Source organism: Engystomops pustulosus, chromosome 7 (assembly GCF_040894005.1).
Source record: "Engystomops pustulosus chromosome 7, aEngPut4.maternal, whole genome shotgun sequence".
In the NCBI taxonomy this organism is placed as follows: domain Eukaryota; kingdom Metazoa; phylum Chordata; class Amphibia; order Anura; family Leptodactylidae; genus Engystomops; species Engystomops pustulosus.
Genome location: NC_092417.1, coordinates 50,249,253 through 50,271,557, shown reverse-complemented (window position 1 = coordinate 50,271,557; position 22,305 = coordinate 50,249,253). Strand labels below are relative to the sequence as shown.

Below are 22,305 nucleotides of genomic sequence, written 5' to 3'. Positions count from 1 at the left end.
TCTATTGAGAGAGGTGAGCAGCCGCACTGCAGATAGGAGGTCCATCCAGCCTAAACGGGCAGCAGACAAAGGATCATGCGTTGCAAAACTCCTACTAAAAGATTCTTTTACGTCATGTCTTTTTTACTTTATGGTCCCTAATATTTCCCACTAATGCGTAAAAATCGATGCCAGATGATTATTATTGACTACTGGATGATGGATCCAAAAATTTTGTTATAATAATAAGGTGCTTACTAATATACTAACCATTTTTACTTGTATCTCTGCGTCCAGTTTTAAAGCGTAAATGTCATTTGAGATCACTTTTATATTGTCTGCAGGGGGGATGTGACAATTATTTGTCTTATACATTTCATTATCAGGATTTGCCATAGCAACAAAGAAGTAACATTGTAGCTAAGGGGAACTTACCAGTCTGTTTCTTTACAAACTAAGGTCTCATGCAGATGAACGTATGGGAGGCGGTGATACGACTGCACAATTTACGGCCACATCATAGCCCCCTTAGTGGTCTATGGCACTTGGTCACAGTTCGGTGAGTCCAAGGAACACATTTACCAAGGACTGTGCACCAGTTTTCTGTCTGACTTTGCACGTTCTTTTATGTGCAAACTGCTTGCACAGGTATTTAGGAAGTGTCCGCGCCTCATATATGTCCAACATGACAGTTTTGTGTCGCGACTGCACTATTCTTCACGTGACACAAATTTAGTTATTGGAGTGGGTGGTCTGGTGCCCAGGTGGACCGTGCACCACACTTGTCATGCAGAGTCCAACAGAAATGTGTGCACAGTGTTTGCACCGTTTTAGTAAATGTGATCGACAGTGCTTTACTGCATTGTGAACAAACTAGAGTCGCTCATCTTTCAACTGAGAGGTGAGATGCTCTCAGCCCTCCTCCCTCCTGCACCCGCTGTATGCCTGGGCAAGAATACATTGGTGTGCCCCCCACAATATCAAAAAACCATCTGAAATTAAGGATACTCTTTTAGGCCCACTTTATGTATATGCTAGCTGGGTGAATGGCAGCTAGCATACGTCCGCCATAGGAGTTCATTACGCATTGTCACCGTACTGTACGTTGCCGGGAAAAAGATAGAGCATGCTCTATCTTTTGACGTAAGTACGGCCCTGGAGCGCACCTTCCTATGGAGAGGGGAGGGGTGAATAGCGCTCACCGCTCCTCTACAGCTTGTCGTATGCTGCACCCGGGTCCAGGCCAGGGTGTACTTTAAGATTGTGTGGAAGGAGCCCATTGGAGCCAACAGAAAAAAAAACAAGAAACAGATGAATTTTAAAAGTGTATCCTTGCCATCATCCATTTTCACAAACAGTACTCCAAATGTGTAATCCAAATGGTTTTTTTTTTCAACTGACCGACTGACTTCTAATGGACACACAGGTCCATGTACAGGGTTCAGACTAAGCCATGGTCTACTATATAACAGAAGGGAGACACCATTTGTTGAAAAAAACTGACATTTGTATTAATCTTTTAAAAAGTAAATGCATTTAGTGTTTTTAAAAAAAAAAAAAAAAGATATTTGTCCGGTTTTCAGGTTCATGGGCATTAGTAATCACAAGGCAGGGGTGCTTCAATACCCACAGATAGGGAGTATCAGCAGGGCTGGATTTCATCACATGGCAGCACACTGCTAGACACTTCTATATGCATGAACACAAGGCGCCAAGTTTTCCAGGTGCTGCTGAACCGTATAATCTTTGACAATCACCATTTAAATATAAATGCAGAATACGACTCGCCTCTTCCATTTGCAGAGCAGATTCATTTCTGCTTATTACAAGGTCTCTGTGTGATCACAGGCAGCTGTCAGTGATGGAAACATCAAAGACAGAAACATGTATTTAACCATTTGTGTGGGAAGGAGGTGACGCTTTTAGGATAGCACTTTAATCGCCATTCTCGCTGCTAATCGCTGCCACATTGCCAGGTATCAAAAGGCCAAAATCTTAAACCTGCATTTAGATTTCTAATGGGTCAATCTCATACACAGAGCTGAAAATAAAATGACTATGCTGGAGTATAATATCTCCTTCATGACACGAATGGCTGGCACAATGGGCTCTCTACTTCTCCCTTTAAGAAGCGTAGGCCACCTATGGGCAATCTGACACGTCTGCAGCCATGATAAAGTTGTCCTGAAAATATTAGCATGGACCAGGAGAGGAAAGCAGGGCTCATAACAGAATGATTAGTACTTGACTCACACACAGAAGATTGATGTGAATAAAGCTCTTATTTCAAGGCAAACAAAACACAGCAGCAGGAAAGCGATTCAGCGCGGAGCACGAGCAAATGACTAAACCTTTCGCTGGTCTATTTATAGGGCAGCAATAGAAAAAAAATAAATCAGCCACTTATAGGCTCACCTCTTCTGTATACTCCTTAGGCAAAGGGACTCCAGCAGTAACCTGGAAGGGAAAAAAATGCTCCTGTGAATAACAAGTATATATAGTATCTGCTGCAAGTTTCACATTTTCTTAAAGTACCTAAAAGCTAATCTTTACATAAAAAATGGTTGTTTTTTTTTTCATATATACTCTACATCCGTGTTAGACAGCTGTGTACAAGATGGATAATTGCATAATCACTGAATTTGGGATATCCCCTAAAATCATGATATGTGCGGTTTCTAACATTACAATCTGAGGGCCCCCTACAAATCCATCCACCACAAACACCTATTTTAAAAGGAACCGTCACCAGATTTTATCCCTTTAAACTACCTTAATTCTCTGGAAGTGTATGAAAAGCCCTTTCTAGTATTCCCTCTTTTATGAGAGATCTTGAAAAAAAAAAAAGTCATGTGAAAATGAGCAGAGAACAGTAATGCATTGCTTAAGATAAATCACTTTTAGAGGCTAAAGAGGGAACACCACTTCAGACAGTTCTATTGTTCCAAGTTTCAATTATGTGACCTACAGGAGAGGGGGTATCTGCTGTAATCCAATAGGAGATTCTGATCTTCTATATGACACCTGCATGCTTCTACTATAGGTACTATAGAACTGAAAAAACTTTTTCTCCAAGTTTTCCCCCGCCCATGGTGAGGAGACCATTCAGTTTCCCACACAGTGATCATTGCTAAATACACCATACAAGGAGAGTGACAGCATTTTGGACAGGAAGTTGACAGGTAGGGGACTTCTGCTCAGGTCAAGATTTGAAGAGACACAGAGCTGTCGATCAAAGAAGGAGGTGTGGTTCACTAGAAGCCTAAAGAAAACATGACTCATCTCTTCTGAATTTGACTCTTCTACTCCTATACTCATTTGCATATCACAAAAGCGGCCGTAATTAAGGTACAGTCCCTCACTGGCAGATAATTTTAGGTGATATGTGGAGGACTTTACCAGCAGGTATTAATGGTTTGAGGGGTAAAGTTCTGGTGATTCTTCAAATCTAAAACAAGTCATGAAACACTTCAACTACTCTTGAAAGAAAATAACTTCCCGTTTTTTTAACTACAACATCTATGCAGACCTATACATCTCCATGGTTACAGACAATGAAAAAAACCTATTCCTAAGCTCCTAATTCCTATAAGCTTGTCTGTAACCACGGACACAACATTTCTCTCGGTTTGTTAAATTAATGCTACGTACGGAGTTGTAATTTATATTTTAGAAGCATGGGAGCCCAAAATAATCCTCACTCCACCTTTTAGCACTCACCGTAGGGCCTCCCCCGTGCATCTTCAGTGCCCGCACTGTCGCTACCAAAACCACCACGTGAGGACGCAAACCAGAATATCTACATTTAATATTGAAAAACTTCTCCATTCCGATATCAGCTCCAAAGCCGGCCTCAGTCACTGCAAGACAATAGGACATAAGATGGATAGTAGACTCCTGATAAGCAGAGCCGAATTCCTAAAGCTGAATATTTACCTACAAATCCTTCAGGACCAACTAGTTTTAGTGCAATTTTATCAGCTAGAATGGAGGAGTTGCCATGTGCAATGTTGGCAAAAGGTCCGGCGTGAACAAACACTGGATTTCCCTGTGAAATATAAAAGAAATGTTCTAATGTAACAAATAAAGACCCAACAATAAGCTTCGCAAGATATGGCAGGTTCATGCTTACCTCCAATGTCTGCATCAGATTAGGTTTAATTGCATCCTTCATCAAGACGGCCAGAGCACCACTGACTCCCTGAGGAAACAGGAACCGAGCGTCAATGGTTTTACCAAAAATTCTAAATCCTATAGTGCGTAGAGTGTAAAAAATGGTCACATTTGTTAACTGTTCTACCCAATCACTCTCCTAAGACTCACCAAGTCTTCTGTTGTAACAGGAACGCCTTGTTTGCTGGAAGCCACCACCATTTTACCCAGCCGTACCCTCATGTCATCCAGACCATCAGTAAGGGCCAGGACAGCCATGATTTCACTTGCTACAGAGATGTCAAACTGAGCCTGTATAACACAGTAACCATATAAATAATTACCTTATGGTTCACCCATTTATAGATTAGAGGGTTCCGTTAAAATACATCATATTTTACACAGACTTCTGGACAGACAGCTAAAATCTAAAGAGGAGCCATTTTTCCTTTTGCCCATCAGGGGTGGATTAAGACTACCATGGCCCTGGGCTATATGAATATTATAGCCCCTACAAGTCTGGAATCACTTCCTACATATACATATTCAGGCTTATTGGGGACCGTAGGATGTGTCTCTTCTTCCTGCTTTCAACCTGTGGTTTCAGGAACTTTGGAGGACCTTTAAAAGGTCCTTAATATCTTGTGTACATGTCTATTGAGAGCAGAAACAGATGTACAAGAATTTCATGGGTCACTCTCTTGCTTGTTGGGTGCTTTAGGTGGTCATAGGTCGGGGGTTACCACCTAAACCACGTACATCATAATCCACTACTGTTGCTTATAAAGCACCAACCTACTCCACAGTGAATTACATACATTGTCATCACTCAATGGGGCTCTAGGAAACAGTAGTAAATAACCAAGCCATCATATAACTAGTGTATACAAGGTTACTGTCCAACACAACTTAACAAATATTACCGTCCTAGTGAAACCCTTCTCTGTTGAAGACTGCCCAACAGTAATTTTCCGAAGGAATCGATCATTTGTGTCCATTACTATAAAAAAAAAATGCAGAAAATGTTTATGCTAGAGATTAGAAACAATACAATGCTTCTACATCATAAATATCTATTAATATGGCCTAACATTGCTACTTACCGAAGGCTAGCATGAGGCTAAATCATGAAGCCGACTTAACCCTTATATGTTTTGCAATATTAAATATTGTGTTCTTATGCATATTCCTAAGCAGCCAATGATCTAGGCAAGTGATGGCGAACCTTTTAGAGACTGAGTGTCCAAACTACAACCAAAATCCACTTATTTACCGTGAAGTATTACCGTGGCATTTTAAGCAGTAACTTATTGCTATGTGTTCTTCCACATAATTCAATTTTATCGGCCACCTAATGCCACTAATACAGTTGAAAGAAAGAGGACAAATAAATTCTCTCCAGGGTCTCTCTGTACAGGAAGAATGGTGGGTCTAGCAGGATGACCTCCAAAGATAATGAAGTTCTGTCAACACCTTCTCACTTTTCCTGCAGTTCCAAACAGCCAATGAAGTGTCACTTTAAAATAGCACTGAGAGCAGGATTTGGTCCTGTTTGGTGAACTCTGTCCTGCAGTGATGGCCTGAGTGGCCACAGAAAGGGCTCAGAGTGCCACCTCTGGACCCGTGCCATAGGTTCGCCACCACTGATCTAGGCAATGGCGCCCAAGAAGCTAATTCAGTAATTAGTAAGGAGCTCCAAGTTTAGGGTGCGTCCACACGTTCAGTTTTTCAGATGCAATTTTAGAAGCAAAAGGCAGATAATGGGTTGAGACAAATAATTGAAAGGTGCTACTCCCCCTTCTACTTTTTCTCCATTCCTGGTTTGGACATCAAAATCTACATCTGAAAAACTGAATGTGTGGTCCCCTTAGTGTTATCTAAATAGCAGAGATGATAATAGTAAACGTTGTAATCAACGTCCTCTATTCATTAAGTAAAGCAGCCTTTCTGGACCTTTTTTTCCTCCCCCTTTCTCCTGTAGCGAGCAGTATATCACGTCCTGTACACAGTGTAGAGAAACAAAAAGTAGGCTGAAGATATTGGCTAGGTATGGAAAGCTCAGCTCTATCCAGGGTCTCTAAAAGAGTTACCTTTAGACACCATCAGGTTCCTATAGTTCTGAGCTGTAAGTGGATACAGGACAAAGAGTGGATTTATGCACTCCGCTTAAATAAGGAAGAAGGGCAGGGGGAAAGAATGGCACAGGATCAGATTGTAACAAAGTTTACTATTATCATCTGCATTGGACAGTTATAAAAGTTTGTACAACATAAAACGCTTATGCTAGTTTAGCAGGCAACTGATAATCCAGTAGTAGATGAGGGTCTTCAGTAGATGTACCTATATAATCTCTACATCTATAATCCTCATAAAAGAGTTTATACTACAAAGTATGCCACATTAGAATCACTTAAATCTATGTTGTATACAAGTGTATGTGTAACTATGTTGATATGTGTTTGTATATTCATATGCAAGTTTATGTATTAAACACCATTATATTTTTAAACACTTTTTGGGAGAGCCTTAAAGTTGAGCTAGTACTATACTAATGCATTCCACAGCCTCATATCTTCATCTGACCTTGTAATTTGTCCCTGATCTGACAAAGGTTTCTGATCATTGAGTTTCTTAAGAAACCTCTTGCCAATTCTACTGAGAATGAGAGGGACAGAAACTCGGATCACTGTCTAAAATAACAAGATGGTAAAGCAGCCATCTGCTCACCGCCCAAGTCATTTCACACCGAATCTCATCACTGACTTTTAGAAGACAACCCCTCTGTGTGCCCAGTCTGTGCCCCTGTGTACAACAGAGCGACACATTGAACCCAAAACCTAAACGGATTTATTAACTCTAAATGAAAAGGAAAAAAACTGTGCCTTAAGGGTCTATTGAGAGTCCACTGCATTTGCCTGAAAATAATGGGGAGATTTGCAACAAAAACTACAAAAAAAAAACAAAAACAAAAAAAACACACTTTTTGGACATGTGTCTTTTTTTCAACCATATAAAACTATATGTAACTATGTGACGTGTGCAAAAAAGGTGGCGTGACTGCTCGAGGAAGGAAGAGGTGGCCACAAACTTGGTTGTGTGTCTAACTTGTACCAATTTTGCAATACAAATTTAATTGATAAACTAAGCCTACCAATAAAAGGTATAAAGTTAAGACTAGACATTCTATGGGAAAATGCACAATGTTGCAGTGTTATGCCACTGACTACCTCCTTTTGAGTATTAAAGTTTCACAGGTGTAAAGATCCCGCCTCACAGTCAATGAAAGAAGTTATTCACCCACATAGCTGTGCTGCCTCCTAGTCCAGGGAAATTCCAGACCCAACTGCGCCAAAATGTTGCATCCCACCCCAGAAGAATAGTTATGTGGAGGAGGTTCTACATTCTAGATTCTTTATACGCAAAGACTTTCCATTTCTTTTTAAAGTTAGTAAAAAAAAAAAACATTTAAAGGACATCTACCATCAGGATCAAGGATCGTAAACCAAGTACACAGACATACTACTGTGTGCCCCCTTTGGCACGATCTGCTCTTCTTTTAGCGTCTTTGCCCTGGTTTTTACAAACGATGGTTTTTAAAATTATGCAAATGAGCCTGAGGGGCTTCGGGCCCTATAGGTGTTAATGGAGCCTAGAGCCCCTCAGGCTCACATGCATAATTTTTAAAGGTTTTTTTTCTTAAAATCCAGGGCATGGGAAGCTTAAAGAAGAGCAGATCCCACCATATGGAGCAGACACCAGCATGTCTGTGTGCTTGGTTTAAAATCCTTGATCCTGGTGGTAGATGTCCTTTAAAGAAAAATGCCGATTGAAAACAGTCATGAATTGTCCTAAAATCCAGCTGTTCAATGCCGTTTCTGTAATTCCTATACAGGTGAATAGGAGTTACATAAACCGTGAAGGATACTCAACTACGCTGTCCCTATTCACCTCTATGGGACTTATAGAAACAGTTTAGTTTAGGTGCATTTAGCAGTTTCCACAATTCTGTGGTAAAAACAGGGGTAATTCTATAACCCATGTAATAACCCTTTAACCCTTGTCCACTTACCTCTCTGCCATGTTATAGAGTCTGGGTCGATATCAAGTCTTACAAACTTGTTAATTTCTTCTTCCGTCAAAGCACCCGGGTCTGTCTTCTCAATGCCCAGTCTCTGCACAAACGAAGTTATAGTAGAACAATGAAATCATTCTGCTGCCTGATCACATTACCCATTACACCATAGCAGTACATTTTGTTTTACTGAAGGTAATGCCAGGACGTGTGCTACACAGGAACAGTCCATGAAAACTGCAGCTTCTAAGGTGTTGTGCAATGATCATATAAAATGGATGCTCTCTTCAACTGGTTGTCTGTGGTGTATTATACCTCAGCTCCATTCACTTAAAGGGAATCTATCATAAAAATCCAGCTTGGATAAACCAGGGGCACTTATTCATAGATCCAGGGACTGGGACTGTGGTAAGCTTCTTATATTTGTAATCCATGGCATCCTTTTTTCTAAAATCAACTTTTAAAATGATGCCAATGAGCCAGAATGGCTCTGAAGGGGTGTTTAAAGAGCCCCTCCATGCTGCAGCTTCATGGGCTGTTACACTTCCTCCCTCAGCACTTCAGTCTGCCTGATGTAATCTGACTGTACTGAGGAAGTTTCAGTACATGGTGGGAGGCGGAAGCTGTGTAATAATACAGATACCCAATTCCTGCTGTTCCTGCCATACATGTCCACCCAGTGTTCGGGAAGGAGTTAATGTGTCACTAATAGTTTCCAGCATAAAACTTAATGTACTGTGAAAATACTGAAGAAAATGGACAGATTTTTTCTCATTCCTCTTCTGCTGATGAATAATTGCTGGTTATTTTAAGATGGCAAATGCTCTCTATACCATGAAGGAGGCTGCAATTAAATAGGGAGATAAGACAGATGCGATATCTTCAAGACCTTCACAATACAGCAATGGAAATATTTGTCTGTTAACATTCTCTGCATGGAAAATTCAAGAGCAGATGGGACCAGATTTAGAAGTCAGAGGCAATTTAAGTCAAGTAACGCAGAGCCTCTAAATATCATCATCATAAAAGGGGTTGTCCAGTGCAGAAAACCTATTTTTATCTATCCTATTAGGGGGAGCCTCATACTTCTCAGAGTGTAGACAGGAGACCAAGAGTCTCTGAGACTAGAGGACAGGACCTTTGGGTGTGTTGTTAGTAGGACTGTGAAAAATTCATTTGTATTCCAGGATTTTAGCTGGACTTGGAGCAGTCTGGTGCATTGTTGAGAACTTTTCAATGTACTGCTGCACAGTCGCTCCCCCCTGCTGTTGCCGACTGATGTTGCAGGGGGAGGGGCCGTGCTGTGCTCAGTGAAAAGATCTCAAAAATAAAGTTTCCACTAGTGATGCTACAGAAAACTGGAACATTTAACCCCCTGAAGTCTTACCCCAACAGGAGTACACTTTTGTCAACGGACACTTTTAGTAAATGTCCAAACACCCTAATAAATAGAGATATGCAACAAATCACACACATTTTTATATTTTAGCTTCTTTGCCTTATACATTTGTCTATAAACTATTAGTCATTGCAGTTAGTGCTATTAGAAACTAAAGGAAATATCCATATATGGGGGGGAAATAAGTATTCTTCTGTTGCTATGGAGACATTTCCTAAATAGGATACAATTTGTCTGCGTAGAATGGTTGCTGAGCCAGCGCAGAGTGAGGGAGTACATTAAATTATTCCTCCTTCTACACTAAATCGCAGCACAGTACACCCCCAAAACATTGTCACACGTCAGCGACCTGCCCGATTAAAAACACAAAAATATATTTTTGCCAATTTTAATGACAGGAGAACCAGGGAAGACATTTTTCTATATTGTCATGTCCTCTCGTTTGAAGCTGAAGCAGAATCTTGCCCCCCCCCCCCCCCACTACATCCAAATAATATGTTTATGGATGTAGGGGGCGGTGTTTATGGATTGATTTTTCTTAACACAAGATAAAAGAATGACAACTTTTCTTTGACCGGTGTCCTCTAAATGAAAAAGCTGTGCATATACCAAGTACAAGGTCACTGTAATAGATGCATCGGCAATATTATGGAAGTTTCTGGCCTTGGATTGTATACACTGACGCTAAATGGGAGTGGGCAGAGAACAAGCTTTACTCACGGTCTTTATTATTTGGGGGCTACTAAAGGGAGAGGAGGTGACACATGCACTTACATGTAATCCTAGTAATCCCAGCAGACCCCCAAATATCAAATACAATCCTTTAAAGGGAACCTGTCAGTAGAAATTGACCTAATAAACCACTACCAGTATGTTGTAAAGCAGCTGAACACCTTCCAGATCACGTTTCTTTCACGGCTCAATGTGGTGGAATCTTATAGAAAATCTATTTTAAAGTGAGGTGTAAATGGTAATATAAGGTCAAGGAGGTGGAGATTTCAACACCGAAGTCAAGCTCTCTCTTCCTCCGAAAGCCCCCTTCACTGTATCTGCTGATCCTGTATTCAGAGACATCAGTAACCAGATCTCCTGAGGTCAATCACAGAGGAGGAGTACAGAGCTCCCCACCTTGACTTCAGTGATATACTCTCTTCCTCCTTGACTTTATACAACCAATCTTCAAAGATTATTTTCTGGATGACGCCACTAAACTGGGCCATGAAAGAAACAAAAAGTAGAAGGTGTTGTGCTGCCTGACAATATTCTGGTAGTGGTTTATTTAGCTAATTTATGATGACAGGTTCCCTTTAAGAGATATAAACAGCATAGAAAGATTTTCAATGTAGGGTATTTTTTTTATAGATCATAATGTACATGGTGAATGCCCAGGAAGGGATCACATATTCTATACTCATGAAAACTACTCCCTGAAAATTTCTCCAGTCTCCCAATGAGTATACTGTAAGTCACTATTCTTAGCCATTGCTCATGAATATGCAGACACACAGTTACTAATCCAACGCACGTATAACTAGAAAATAAGAACATATTGAAAAAAATGCAATTATGCCAAAAAGCATGTTCCTAGAAAGACAAATGACAACACAAACTGCTCAGAAATAGCACAAGCATAAATATACTTTTGGCAGAGTTTTTATGAAATCATTTTTTTCAGCGATTTATGGAGGTGCAAAAACAGAGCAACCAATCAAGTTTTTTCTTTTTTTTTTGCCATGATAATTTTTGTCTAATAATAACGTCCATCACACTTCTATCATGGAGTTATAGAACAGCATTGAATGAAATGGAACAATGCAGAATTTTAAAAAAGGATGTCCCAGAATTGTCACTTTACAGTAACTACAAGTATTCATATACAGTTATTTACTAAATTTACTAAGGACACACAATGATTCTATTAACATGGAAATAAAGGGGAACCACCCAGAATGATACAACATTCCATGAATAAGGGTCATGGTCTAAACGCCAAATGTTTAAGTTTACCGCTTCAAAGAAAACAAAAGAAGCTGCAAAATAGCCATCCATTTCATGTAAGGCCTCCTACCTTAAGCCTTCGGATTTGAATATCGGAGAACTTGCGCACTCCATTGCTGGAAGGGACGAGGCGGTTGAAGAGAGCCTGGAGGACAACAACAGTGATGAGTTTAGGCCCACAATCCCTGTGAATGGAAAGGTAGTCAAGTACGTATGGCTCCAACTAAGGCTATATTCACACTGCCGTTGCCCGCTGTACCGTAGCACGACAGGCAGACGGCAGTGCCGGGGGAGAGCTCCGTTCACCCCCGCCCCTCTCCATAGGAATATATGGTGTACGGCGCCATATCCCGTAGAAAGATAGGACATGTCCCATCTTTCTGCAGGGTACGGAGCTGTTCGGTGCTGCATGTTTGCTGCACCGTAACGCTCATGTTGGGCGCCATGTGCCCATTGCGATGTATGGGGGGGCGTAGATCGGCCGTATATACGCCCCCCATAAATTCGTGTGAATGTAGCCTTAAACAGTTCCAAAACAGCCGAATGCCCCAATTTATTGGAAAATATGCCTGTAGCGGAGGTTTAAATGAATCTCCCTAGCAAGTCTTCTTAGATCCTTATTTATTGAACACTTATCCGGTGACAACAATTTTTCAGAAATAGGAATAATATCCACATGGTATTAATTGTTCTTGATATATGTTCTTGGTATTCATATATAGGTTTTGTTATGTGTCAATGTAAATATTTTAGGATTATTATAAGATTTATATTCATAGACGTTTACATGCCAAGTGACTACTTGTTTTATACAGTTTTTTTACTCACAGTTTTTTTTGGTTTTCAAAAACATTGTGAACCAAGTATTACAAATAGTATAAAAACTAAAAACTTTTAATATGAACAGTAATAAATCAGATAAAATGGTCAGGGACTGTATGGAGAGAGAATAGCTAAAAAACTAGCGGGATGGAAAATACTCACTGTCGTGACAACACTACCAGCCACAATGTCGTTCAGGTATAACAGAACATAGTTCTTTCATCTCTTTTTTAAGTAATACCAGTTATAAAATATTTGAAAAAATACATATAAATAAATTTCTACTGAAAAACCACACTATATCGCTATATTGTCATTGTCTATCGCAGGTTTTCTAATGTTTTTGGTTCCCATCTAGTCAGGTTATTCACACCTCCTAAAATCTTTAGCAGAGTTCCTATATGTGGAGAGAGGTCAATTTTGCTATACAGTTTCCTGGTGGAACTGTAACAGATTCTTATAACTGCCTTCGTAAATTGCTAAAGTGCAATGTTGGTGAACTGCAGATTTTCCTAAAGAGAAGTGAGGAAGGATATATAGTTTTTTTATTGCTTCTTTTAACAAAGAGAATAACTGGGTCTGGATATCAACTGCGCCTTTAACAACAGTGAGGGGAAGCTTCTTTTACCGTAGTGAATATAACAGCATCTGGATACCCACACCATCTTATAGCACAGTAAAGAGAACTGTGACTCCATACCCATAGCGTCTTATAGCGATATGACTTTAACATCGTTTTTAATTTATTTCTTTTTCCTTTATTTTATTTTCTGTTCATTTTAACTGGTGCCCTCTCACCTTGTCAGACTGTGTCAGCTCATGGAAGATCCGAGCATCAATCGCAGCTGCTACTAGGTTGTTAGCAGCTGTTATGGCGTGTATGTCCCCAGTGAGATGGAGGTTAAACTGGAAGTAAAAGGAATAAGTGGGATTTAGATTTGCTGTAAAAGAAAGACTTAAAGGTAAAGGAAAACAGCTACATCTGTAATCTGATCTGACAATCATAGGAGCCGGATCATCATTCTGTTGATATCGAGAGTTATGCTGAACATAGGGGTTGGGAAGGAATTTTTCCCTGCTTTGGGTTAATTGGCATCAGCCATGAAGGGTTTTTGTCGTCTTCTAGATCAATTTAATTCTAACTTTATTTACCGTGAACTAGGAAGTAGTAAATAACCATTATTCAAAACTCCATTTAGGGTTTTAAAGAAACACTTTAGAGGTTCCCAAAGATATTTTAAATTAATCATTCATCCTTAGGATAGGTTATCAATTGCTCCCATCAGCCCATGACATCACATTCATTTATCGGATTGCAGCTCAGTACCATCCACACATTGCAGTCTCTTCAAACAGCGGATTAGAGCATTGATGCCAGATATCTAGAATTGATCTCCGATTCCATTTAATTTAAAACTAGGTCTCCATGTAATGGTTGAACCATCTTGAATATGTCAGAAGAGCAGCGCAGACTACTTTTTGTTTCAGTTTTAAGTTTTGTTTTTTCTATAGAAGGAGTGGAGGCGGGAGCATCACTGCAACAATTGAATTCAAACAACATTTGAACTTGTAATAAATTTGCATTCTGCGGATAGTAATTCCAAAGCAGAAATACCTTTCCACTGGGTTTTTACCTGCTACTTTGGTACTTTATTATGCTGCGTTCCGCTGTGTGTCGTCCTTCTGAAGATTTTTCAGTGCTGAATGCTGCAGCTTGTAAATAGCATTGATAACTACTTCTTGGCCACAGTGAAAACCCAGCCTTAGGCTACCTGCAGAGGTGCTGGATTGTGGCCATGAAAAACTGAGGATTTATTTATTCTGTTCCTGGCCGAGTGAACTGTGAAAAACCAAAACCGTGCTGACAAAGACATGTTCTATGCGCATGCTCTTAATTAATCCGGTTTGCACCTTTTTTTAGTGGTGCACTTTCCTTTATGCTGTTGCGTCAAAATTGTGCCGCCGCGCAGTAATAAATGTGGCGCAAACTAGGAACACACACTACCACACTCCTTTAGGTGCACAATTTTCAAAAGTGGCACAAACTCTTCATAAATACATGTTCAAGCTCCAAAACCTTTTATAGTGCAAAATAGACAAAAACTGATACAGACACAATAATATATTTGGGCCAGTATGTTAACCTCTTAGCACTCTGTGCCATACATGTACAGTGCAGAGCTGCCCTCCTCATTCAGAGCTGGGGTTTGATGCATATAGCAGCAAACACCCACAGCTAATACATGTAATCAGTGCTGCTAACACTGATCCGGCGTATTAACTCCTTCATTGCCACCGCCGGCATTTAAAAGACATAGGTGAGTGGGAACGGCCATCTTTCGATGACTTGCCATGAGAGCATCGGGTCTTCGCCAGAACTGAGGCTGTATGGCCTCTGCAGATTCAGATCAATATGCTAGTAGAACATTGTAATGAATCCATTGTAATGTATGAAAACAATTTTTAAAAAGTAAAAAAAAAAAAAAATTAAAAAGTAGCGCACAGCAAAATTTGTAAACACTGAGCCCAGAAGAAATTGACGCAAATGCATTTTTTCACCAATTTCACATCATTTGGAATATTTTTCAGCTCCCCATTACACAGCATGAAATAATAAATAATTGTATAATAAGTCACTGTGAAGTAAAATTTGTTACGCATTAAATAAGCCCTTACACTGCTCTGTACACTGAAAAATGAAAAAGTTTAAGATTTGTGAACATTGGGAGCAAAAAATTAACAAAAAAAAAATGCGGCTACACGAAGGGGTTAAAATATCTCTATAAATAAAGGTAAACTATGATAGCAGTCTAACATATCTAAAGATTTTGAAAAAGTTAGACTTACCTCTTCCATTGGGATAACCTGTGAATATCCTCCTCCTGCTGCGCCCCCTACAAAACACAAAAAGTTTTCCGAATTTATGAAACCCAGATTAATTTAATCTCGTACAAGAGATTATAGCATGTTCTGTATTCATCATCTGCAGGTTTTGAGAAGGCTTGGCATGCATCCTTACAGACGTATCCCAATTTCTATGACATACTTATTCAATAAGCCATGAAAGTCTGTCAGATGTCTACATGACCTAGTCCTCACCTGTGTTCAGACCTCCACTATTGGACTATCATTTTAGTGATTGAAGATAACAGATCTGTTAAAATATTCACCAATTTCAATGGACTTTTAAAGAAGACTGGTCACAAGAACTTTACCCCCATAACAACATTAGGTGTTAGTTTTTCTAACATGCAAATTAGCTTACTTGACGTTTTTATTCAAGATATGACTTGTTTTCTCCCAGGCTGCCACACCCCCTTATTTTGACTGACAGCTCACTGTCTCTTTAAATCTCAAGAACTGCCCTGCCTTCCTATTCCTGATTGACAGGTCTCACTGCTAGGACATGCAATTGTATGAAACTAGGACAGTCTGACAATATTCAATCACAGACAAATAAAGCTCTGTTAACTTGTTGAATGAATCAGTCAGATTTTGCGCATGTGCTGATCTCCAGCTTTGCAGACGATTTGCACAACTGCAGGAGGAAGCGTGCTGAAGGCAGGCAAGAAGGCAGGATTTCCACACACTATTGAAGCGTGGAGTAGCCTCCACTCCCGCTCCACAACGCAGCTACTCCACACTCCAGTAGGCCTCCGGTGCCAATTTGCATAAATCACAGATAACAATTTTCATTGCTTACACAGAATTTAATGGTTAAAAAAAATAACTATGAGGTTAGAGCAGCAATCTACCATCGGATCTACCTTATTCGGTAGATCCATGATGGGAGGTTTCCTTTAAACACAGTAGAAATGAGTTCTGAAACTTAAAGGGGTGTTCCCACAGAGACAAGATTCTTAAAATATACTCAAACATAAAATAGACAACAAAATAACACACACTCTCAAACTCAATGTTGTTAACAAACATGATTCCAACCTGTCTCTCTCAATTTTGATGTATACATCCCTCTGGCATGAATAAATTCTCTTGAACTGCAAGGGGAGAGGCAGGAGGCAGAGAGAAGTGTAGATAGAGGTAGTTTATGTACAGCAGCAACATGCAGAGGAGCTACAAACTCTACAGACAATACAGGTGAGATAGCAGAGCTGAGTGTGTCATTGTGTCTTGCATGCTTCTCAGTACTCATCTCTTTTTTTTTCTATGCATCAGATATTAGTAGAATGTTCAGAAGCTGAATAAAAGTGTTGCTAAACCCTGTACCCTGATAATCTAGGCACATTGTCAGCACACAGCATCTCATAGCACAGAAGAATCATGACGTGATTCACTGCTGAATCTTACACTGACAAACCTAGGGAGTGATAGGAGCAAAAACAACAATAGGACTAACTAGAATTGCAAAGTAAGAGGCTATCCAGGTGTTAAAAAATACTGAGGGCCGGGCTGGGGAGGGCTAGTTAAACATAATAAACATGTACTTACCTCGTCCGGCGCTACTGATGTCCCGTGCAGCGGTCCGTCTCCTCTGTGCACCGGTTTGTATACAGGGGCGCACAGGGAGCCTCCTGCCGGCCATAAGCTCCCATCTGACACCATCTCCAAGCGCTTACAACGCTGAGAGATAGGGACCGATGGGAGGAGCCGGCCACATCGCGGACCGGAAGCTCCCTGTGCACGGCTTCTGTGCCCCTGTAAACAAACAGGGGCACGGATCAAACGGACCCCAGCGCAAGACATCGGCGGCACTGGAGGAGGTAAGTACACATTTATTATGTTTAACTAGCCCACCCCAGCCCGGCCCTCAGTAATTTTTAACAACCGGCTAACCCCTTTAATGTGTAAACATCAGAAGGAGATTCAAATTTCTCAACTTTCATTCATGGGCAAACCCCTTTAATAAAATGTGTATTACATTTTACATGCTTACAATTACATGCTGTACAATTACATTTACATGCTTCAAACTTACACAAAGCTACTGTAGTCCTGCTCCCAGCAGTGAAAGATTTTCAATCACATCTGGTTTAGACAAGGATCTACAAGTTAAAATCATCATAAGAATCTGCAAATTGTTACAATGTATCAGGCATGGGACCAGTATACTTTCAAAATGCTCCAGAAAAGGTCCCCCCCCCCCCCCATCAGGGGTTTTCCCATCAATGAAGTGTATTGAGTTAAAGAAAGCCTTAGGCTGCATTCACACACATGTATGGGGGACGTATATACGGCCGACGTATGTACGGCCGATATACGTCCCCCATACCCTTCTATGGGCTCACGGCACCCTACGGGAGCAGTACGGTGCAGCACCGTACCGCTCCGTACCTGGGAAAAAGATAGGACATGTCCTATCTTTTCCCGTAATACGGCGCCGTGCGCCATTTATCCCTATGGAGCGGCGCTCACCTCCTCCTCTCCCTGCGCTGCCGTGTGCCTGCCGTGCTACGGTGCGGCGGGCACACGGCAGTGTGCATGTAGCCTTAGGTGCCAACTTCTGGCATTGACTTGCCCTGCAAGCTGTGTCCGAAGTACCATAGCAATCTATGGGGTGCAGGATAAAAACTCCTCACATGTTCGAATAAATTCTATGGGATTTCTAAGCCATTGCCAGTAGTCGGCCATACAAGGCAGGTAAGGCGGACTGGCAGCACCCAGTTTGGCTGACTAAGGCAGGTACTAGCACTTGTACTCCCTGTGATAAGATAAGGGAGAACCGTCATTCCTGGGACCACCAAATATTACCAAATGCTCTATGTGAACAGAGAGGTGCTACTGCTGCTTCATTCACTTCTATGTAACGAATGGAGATCATTATATGTTTAGTCTTACTTGTATGTGAATGGAACAGAGGGAACAGCTCTGTTGTGTGTTGGTGAACCATTCGAACTTACCTTTAATTCCAAACGTAGGTCCTTGAGATGGTTGTCTGACACAAGCAAAGACATTAAGGTGCAAATGAGCTCCAAGAGCCTGAACCAAGCCAATGGTGGTAGTGCTCTTGCCTTCACCCAGTGGGGTTGGCGTTATACTGTAGGTTAAAAAACAATCAGTAATAAGAGACAACATAACAACTTAAACATAAAACCTAGTTTACAAGCATTTGCTTTATATCGGAAAGCCATGGGAAAGTGCCTGCTGTCCTGACATTCTTAAATATATTACTTATTAATGTAATTACTTTATTCTTTACAACACACATTCCCCCCACATTAACATTTTACTGGTTACGACAGCCATATTAGCTTATTTCTGCTAAAATTTTTCTTTTAAAGAACTGTCTATACTGGAGGGGATTTATCAAAAGTGTGTGAGAACAGATCTGTTCTAGTTGATCATGGCAACCAATTAAAGCTCATCTTTCATTTTCCCACAGATGTTTATAACATTTAAGCTAAGCTCTCATTGGTTTCCATGGGCAACGGGAACAGTTTTACCTCAGACCCTTCTAATAAATCTCCCCCCACTGTTTTTAGAGATTATTGGTGCTTTCTTCCAAAACTGTGCTATGTCTACCAATCATTAAAGAGTGGGCCCTTTCACATGGTTGAGCCGTTCTCGTGTCTACTAGATATAAGCCATAGCCCACAAGCTGGTTTAGTTCTGCAAACTCTCTCCCATGTGCTTGCAGGATTTACCGAACCTAAAATCACTGTACTGAATGGACATGCAGCATTCCTATATTCTATGTTCAGTTTGGTAAATCCAAAAAGCACACAGAGGAAGACCAAACTGGTGTTTATGGAAGAAGCCACCCCCTTATCAGTGAACTGGGGATGTCCTGTAATGCTAGATGGGACCCATGGGCAGGTGTGACAGCGAGGTTGTCTGTAGATGGCTCTGAAGCTGAGCACATTTCATACAAGGTGGGTCCTTCTTACAGCCATGATGGGGTGCGGCTCTGATTAGCTGTAGATGCTCTGGTCTTTGCAACCACAGCATCATAGTTGTTACAGTGCATAGGCACCTCCATTGGTACCTGTAATATGTTATAGCGATCATTTAAAGCCCCAACAGACCTCGATAACTACCAGCCATCTAAGGGCCTCTAACAGCTAATTAATATTGTAAGGATTGTTAAAATTTCAATATAAAAGTTAATGGAGATCTTTAAAATAATACCTGCTGTCCTCCTCCTGCCCTTAAATTTTTAGGAACAGTGAGTTATCAGCTGTATTTACCTGCATGGCAAGTAGAGAAAAGCCTCATGTAACCTAATGCTAAGTTTCTAAGATCTGTACATGATGGTGTAAAATTTATTCAGATTCCCACCATGCAGAGCAGTCACTTTACTAGCTTATGAACACATGGCTCTTAAGATACTTAGAGACCAAACACATGAGGTCAGCCTCTATGGCGTTTCATCACTTTAGAGGTTGTGAAGCTGAGAGCAGCAGTTCCACAACAGCTTGAGAGCCACAGACGGCATCTTCAACCCCTGTTCTATTATATAGATATCAAAAAGCAGATCAAATACCCAGTGACAACAACATATTTTCCATCCTTCTGGCCCTGCAGACGTTTGATGGTGGAAAGCAGAACTTTGGCTTTTGTCTGTCCATATAATTCCACCTCTTCTGATAGCAGGCCGATCTCCTCTGACAGGCGAGAAATACACTTTGGCACACAGGAACGAGAGATCTCAATGTCACTAGAGGAAGAAAAATAGCAGGACTAAGTCCAGGGCACGTTCTGATTCTTTTATAACATACACTGTAGGTGATGTGCATTTACACAAAAAAAAAGTATGCATTTCAAGTGTACACCATAGGATGATATACAATATGGATTAGATCATGTAATGGGATAACAAATATTTGTCATTGTTTCCACTTTGAATGTATTTATCACTTTATTAATAGTGATATTTTCCTTGTCAGTGCCATGGTAAAGCACAGCAATTAGTATGTCTTGTGTATAATGCGTGCTGGGTTGAGATAGGAATATATTTGTCTCATAAAGCAATACTCAGCTTTCACAATAAAATTCTAAAATTCTACCAATATTACCTTTATTACAGTATTACACTAAAAGTACAGATTACTGTATTTTTCGGACCATCAATAAACGTCTAGGTTTAAATATAAGGCACACCTGATTAAAAGGCACATCTGATAAGGATGAATGACCAGCAGACCTGTGCACAGTTCAAGGCAGCTGTAAGTATGGTTCATACATAAGGCGCACTGGACTATGGTTTCTGAGAAAAATCAAAGAATTTTTTGTGCGCCTTATAGTCTGAAAAATACGGTATATAAATAGCAGCAGGAATCCAATCACAGTCCAGTTTGGTTAAACAAACTCATGGGTTGATTGGATTTATCAGTTCAGATGTACAGGGGTTGGGCTGGTTTATGGTTAAGCACCGATGTCAAAAAGTGCACCAGTTATATTACTAAAGTTTTCTTTAAGATCATTATAGTGGACTATAGTGGCCAGTGGGGTGAGGGCAGTTTATTAATGCCATTGGTTTACATCTTTCTTCTCCAATGGCAGAAAACATTTTAGGCCCCTTTCTCACTTCCATGCAACACAAGAAAAAGAGGGAAAAAAAAAAAAAGGCCATTTTTTTACTGCAATTTCATCCATTTTTAGAACAGATTAATTAGCATTTTGCATTTTTTTTTACATTTCAATGTGTTTTTCCCACAAGCAGACAGCACATAAAACGTGTGCGTAAGAAACTGGATGACTCTGGTCTATATTTTCTATAGTAATTGATCAGTGAAAAACACATTGCTCTTGCACGTATCTCATGGTGTGGAGACTTGTATGGAGCGTCTCACAAAACCCATGGAATACAATAGGCCAGAGTGCAATGCAAAAGAAAAAGTGTAAAAAAGGGTCTTAAACAAATAGAGGTTTTCCAGTGGTCTAGCTACATCCTGAAAAGGGGGCATGATGAGGGCAAGGAGTTGGTGGGCACTGCTGGATATAAAAACTTGCATGTTTGTGGCTTAAGGACACCTTTATATTGCGTTTACAAACACCTGGGGACAGGGCTCAGCCCAATCACATGTGAACGGCAGCAAGCACAATGCAAAACACTGGGGTTTGGTTACCGATTATATGCGCTTCATTGGAGATATGTCCCCATGCATTTGCGAACACATTGCAAACGCAACACGTGAATGCACCCTGATAGTTTGCTACACTTGACCACATTCCCTTACTGGATTCAATCTGTAGTGAGCAGACACTCTGTTACATATTTATTAAGTACAGGCGGCACAGGGGTTAAGTAGTTGAAATGCAAGTCTTGATAAACGCCACCACTGTGTAAACCCTAAACAATCCTCAGGATCACTGATCCTGTTGTGTTATCTGCCATGTATGTTGCTATGCGCTCCAGCCTTACAATAAGTAATGTAGTAATTGAAAGGCACCACTTCTAAGCTTATCATATCTATTGTGTACTTTGCAACAAAGTCAATAATATTGGCACAGAAGCACCAGGAAGCTAAGTTTAGGAGGCCCAAAATATAAAAATAAATAAAGAAATTGAGTTAAATGGACAAGGTAAAGACCATGGTAATAGACTCACAACACATGTACTGTGTATGTTTCCTATAATTTATCAGAAGTCTTAGAGCAGAACTGATGTAGATGCCCATTGCAAACAGATCTCAGTTTTCATTTTCCCACAGCCATTTATAAACTTAAAAGGCTATTCCCACGAAGATTCTTAAATGCACTTTGAATTAGTGTTGTATTTTTATTATTCTATGTTATTAACAAAAAATGCAGCAGTTCACAGATCTAATTCCAACCTGTATCAGTCGTGATGTAGACAATTTTGGTTGCCACTAGAACTTCTGACTTGAGGTCTGTGCTGTCTAATACTGCACTGAGCTGCTCTCTTCCTCTAGCCCCCACCCTTGCATTCCAGGATGAGCTCACTCACATTGACTTCCTGCTG

At 40.4% G+C, this 22,305-nt stretch overlaps 1 protein-coding gene across 1 annotated transcript in view; it reads right to left on the bottom strand.

Moving 5' to 3' along the window:
- MTHFD1 (methylenetetrahydrofolate dehydrogenase, cyclohydrolase and formyltetrahydrofolate synthetase 1) overlaps positions 1-22,305 on the bottom strand; it is a 49,265-nt gene that overhangs the window by 7,630 nt on the left and 19,330 nt on the right. Inside the window, exons 11-22 of the mRNA XM_072115859.1 lie at positions 19,864-20,037; positions 18,281-18,417; positions 15,270-15,316; positions 13,221-13,328; positions 11,671-11,745; positions 8,201-8,303; positions 5,055-5,131; positions 4,303-4,443; positions 4,112-4,180; positions 3,916-4,027; positions 3,700-3,839; positions 2,395-2,436 (exon numbers count right to left, since the gene is read on the bottom strand). Coding sequence (XP_071971960.1) covers positions 2,395-2,436; positions 3,700-3,839; positions 3,916-4,027; positions 4,112-4,180; positions 4,303-4,443; positions 5,055-5,131; positions 8,201-8,303; positions 11,671-11,745; positions 13,221-13,328; positions 15,270-15,316; positions 18,281-18,417; positions 19,864-20,037 — 1,225 coding nt within the window. The remainder of the gene's footprint in view (positions 1-2,394; positions 2,437-3,699; positions 3,840-3,915; positions 4,028-4,111; positions 4,181-4,302; positions 4,444-5,054; positions 5,132-8,200; positions 8,304-11,670; positions 11,746-13,220; positions 13,329-15,269; positions 15,317-18,280; positions 18,418-19,863; positions 20,038-22,305) is intronic.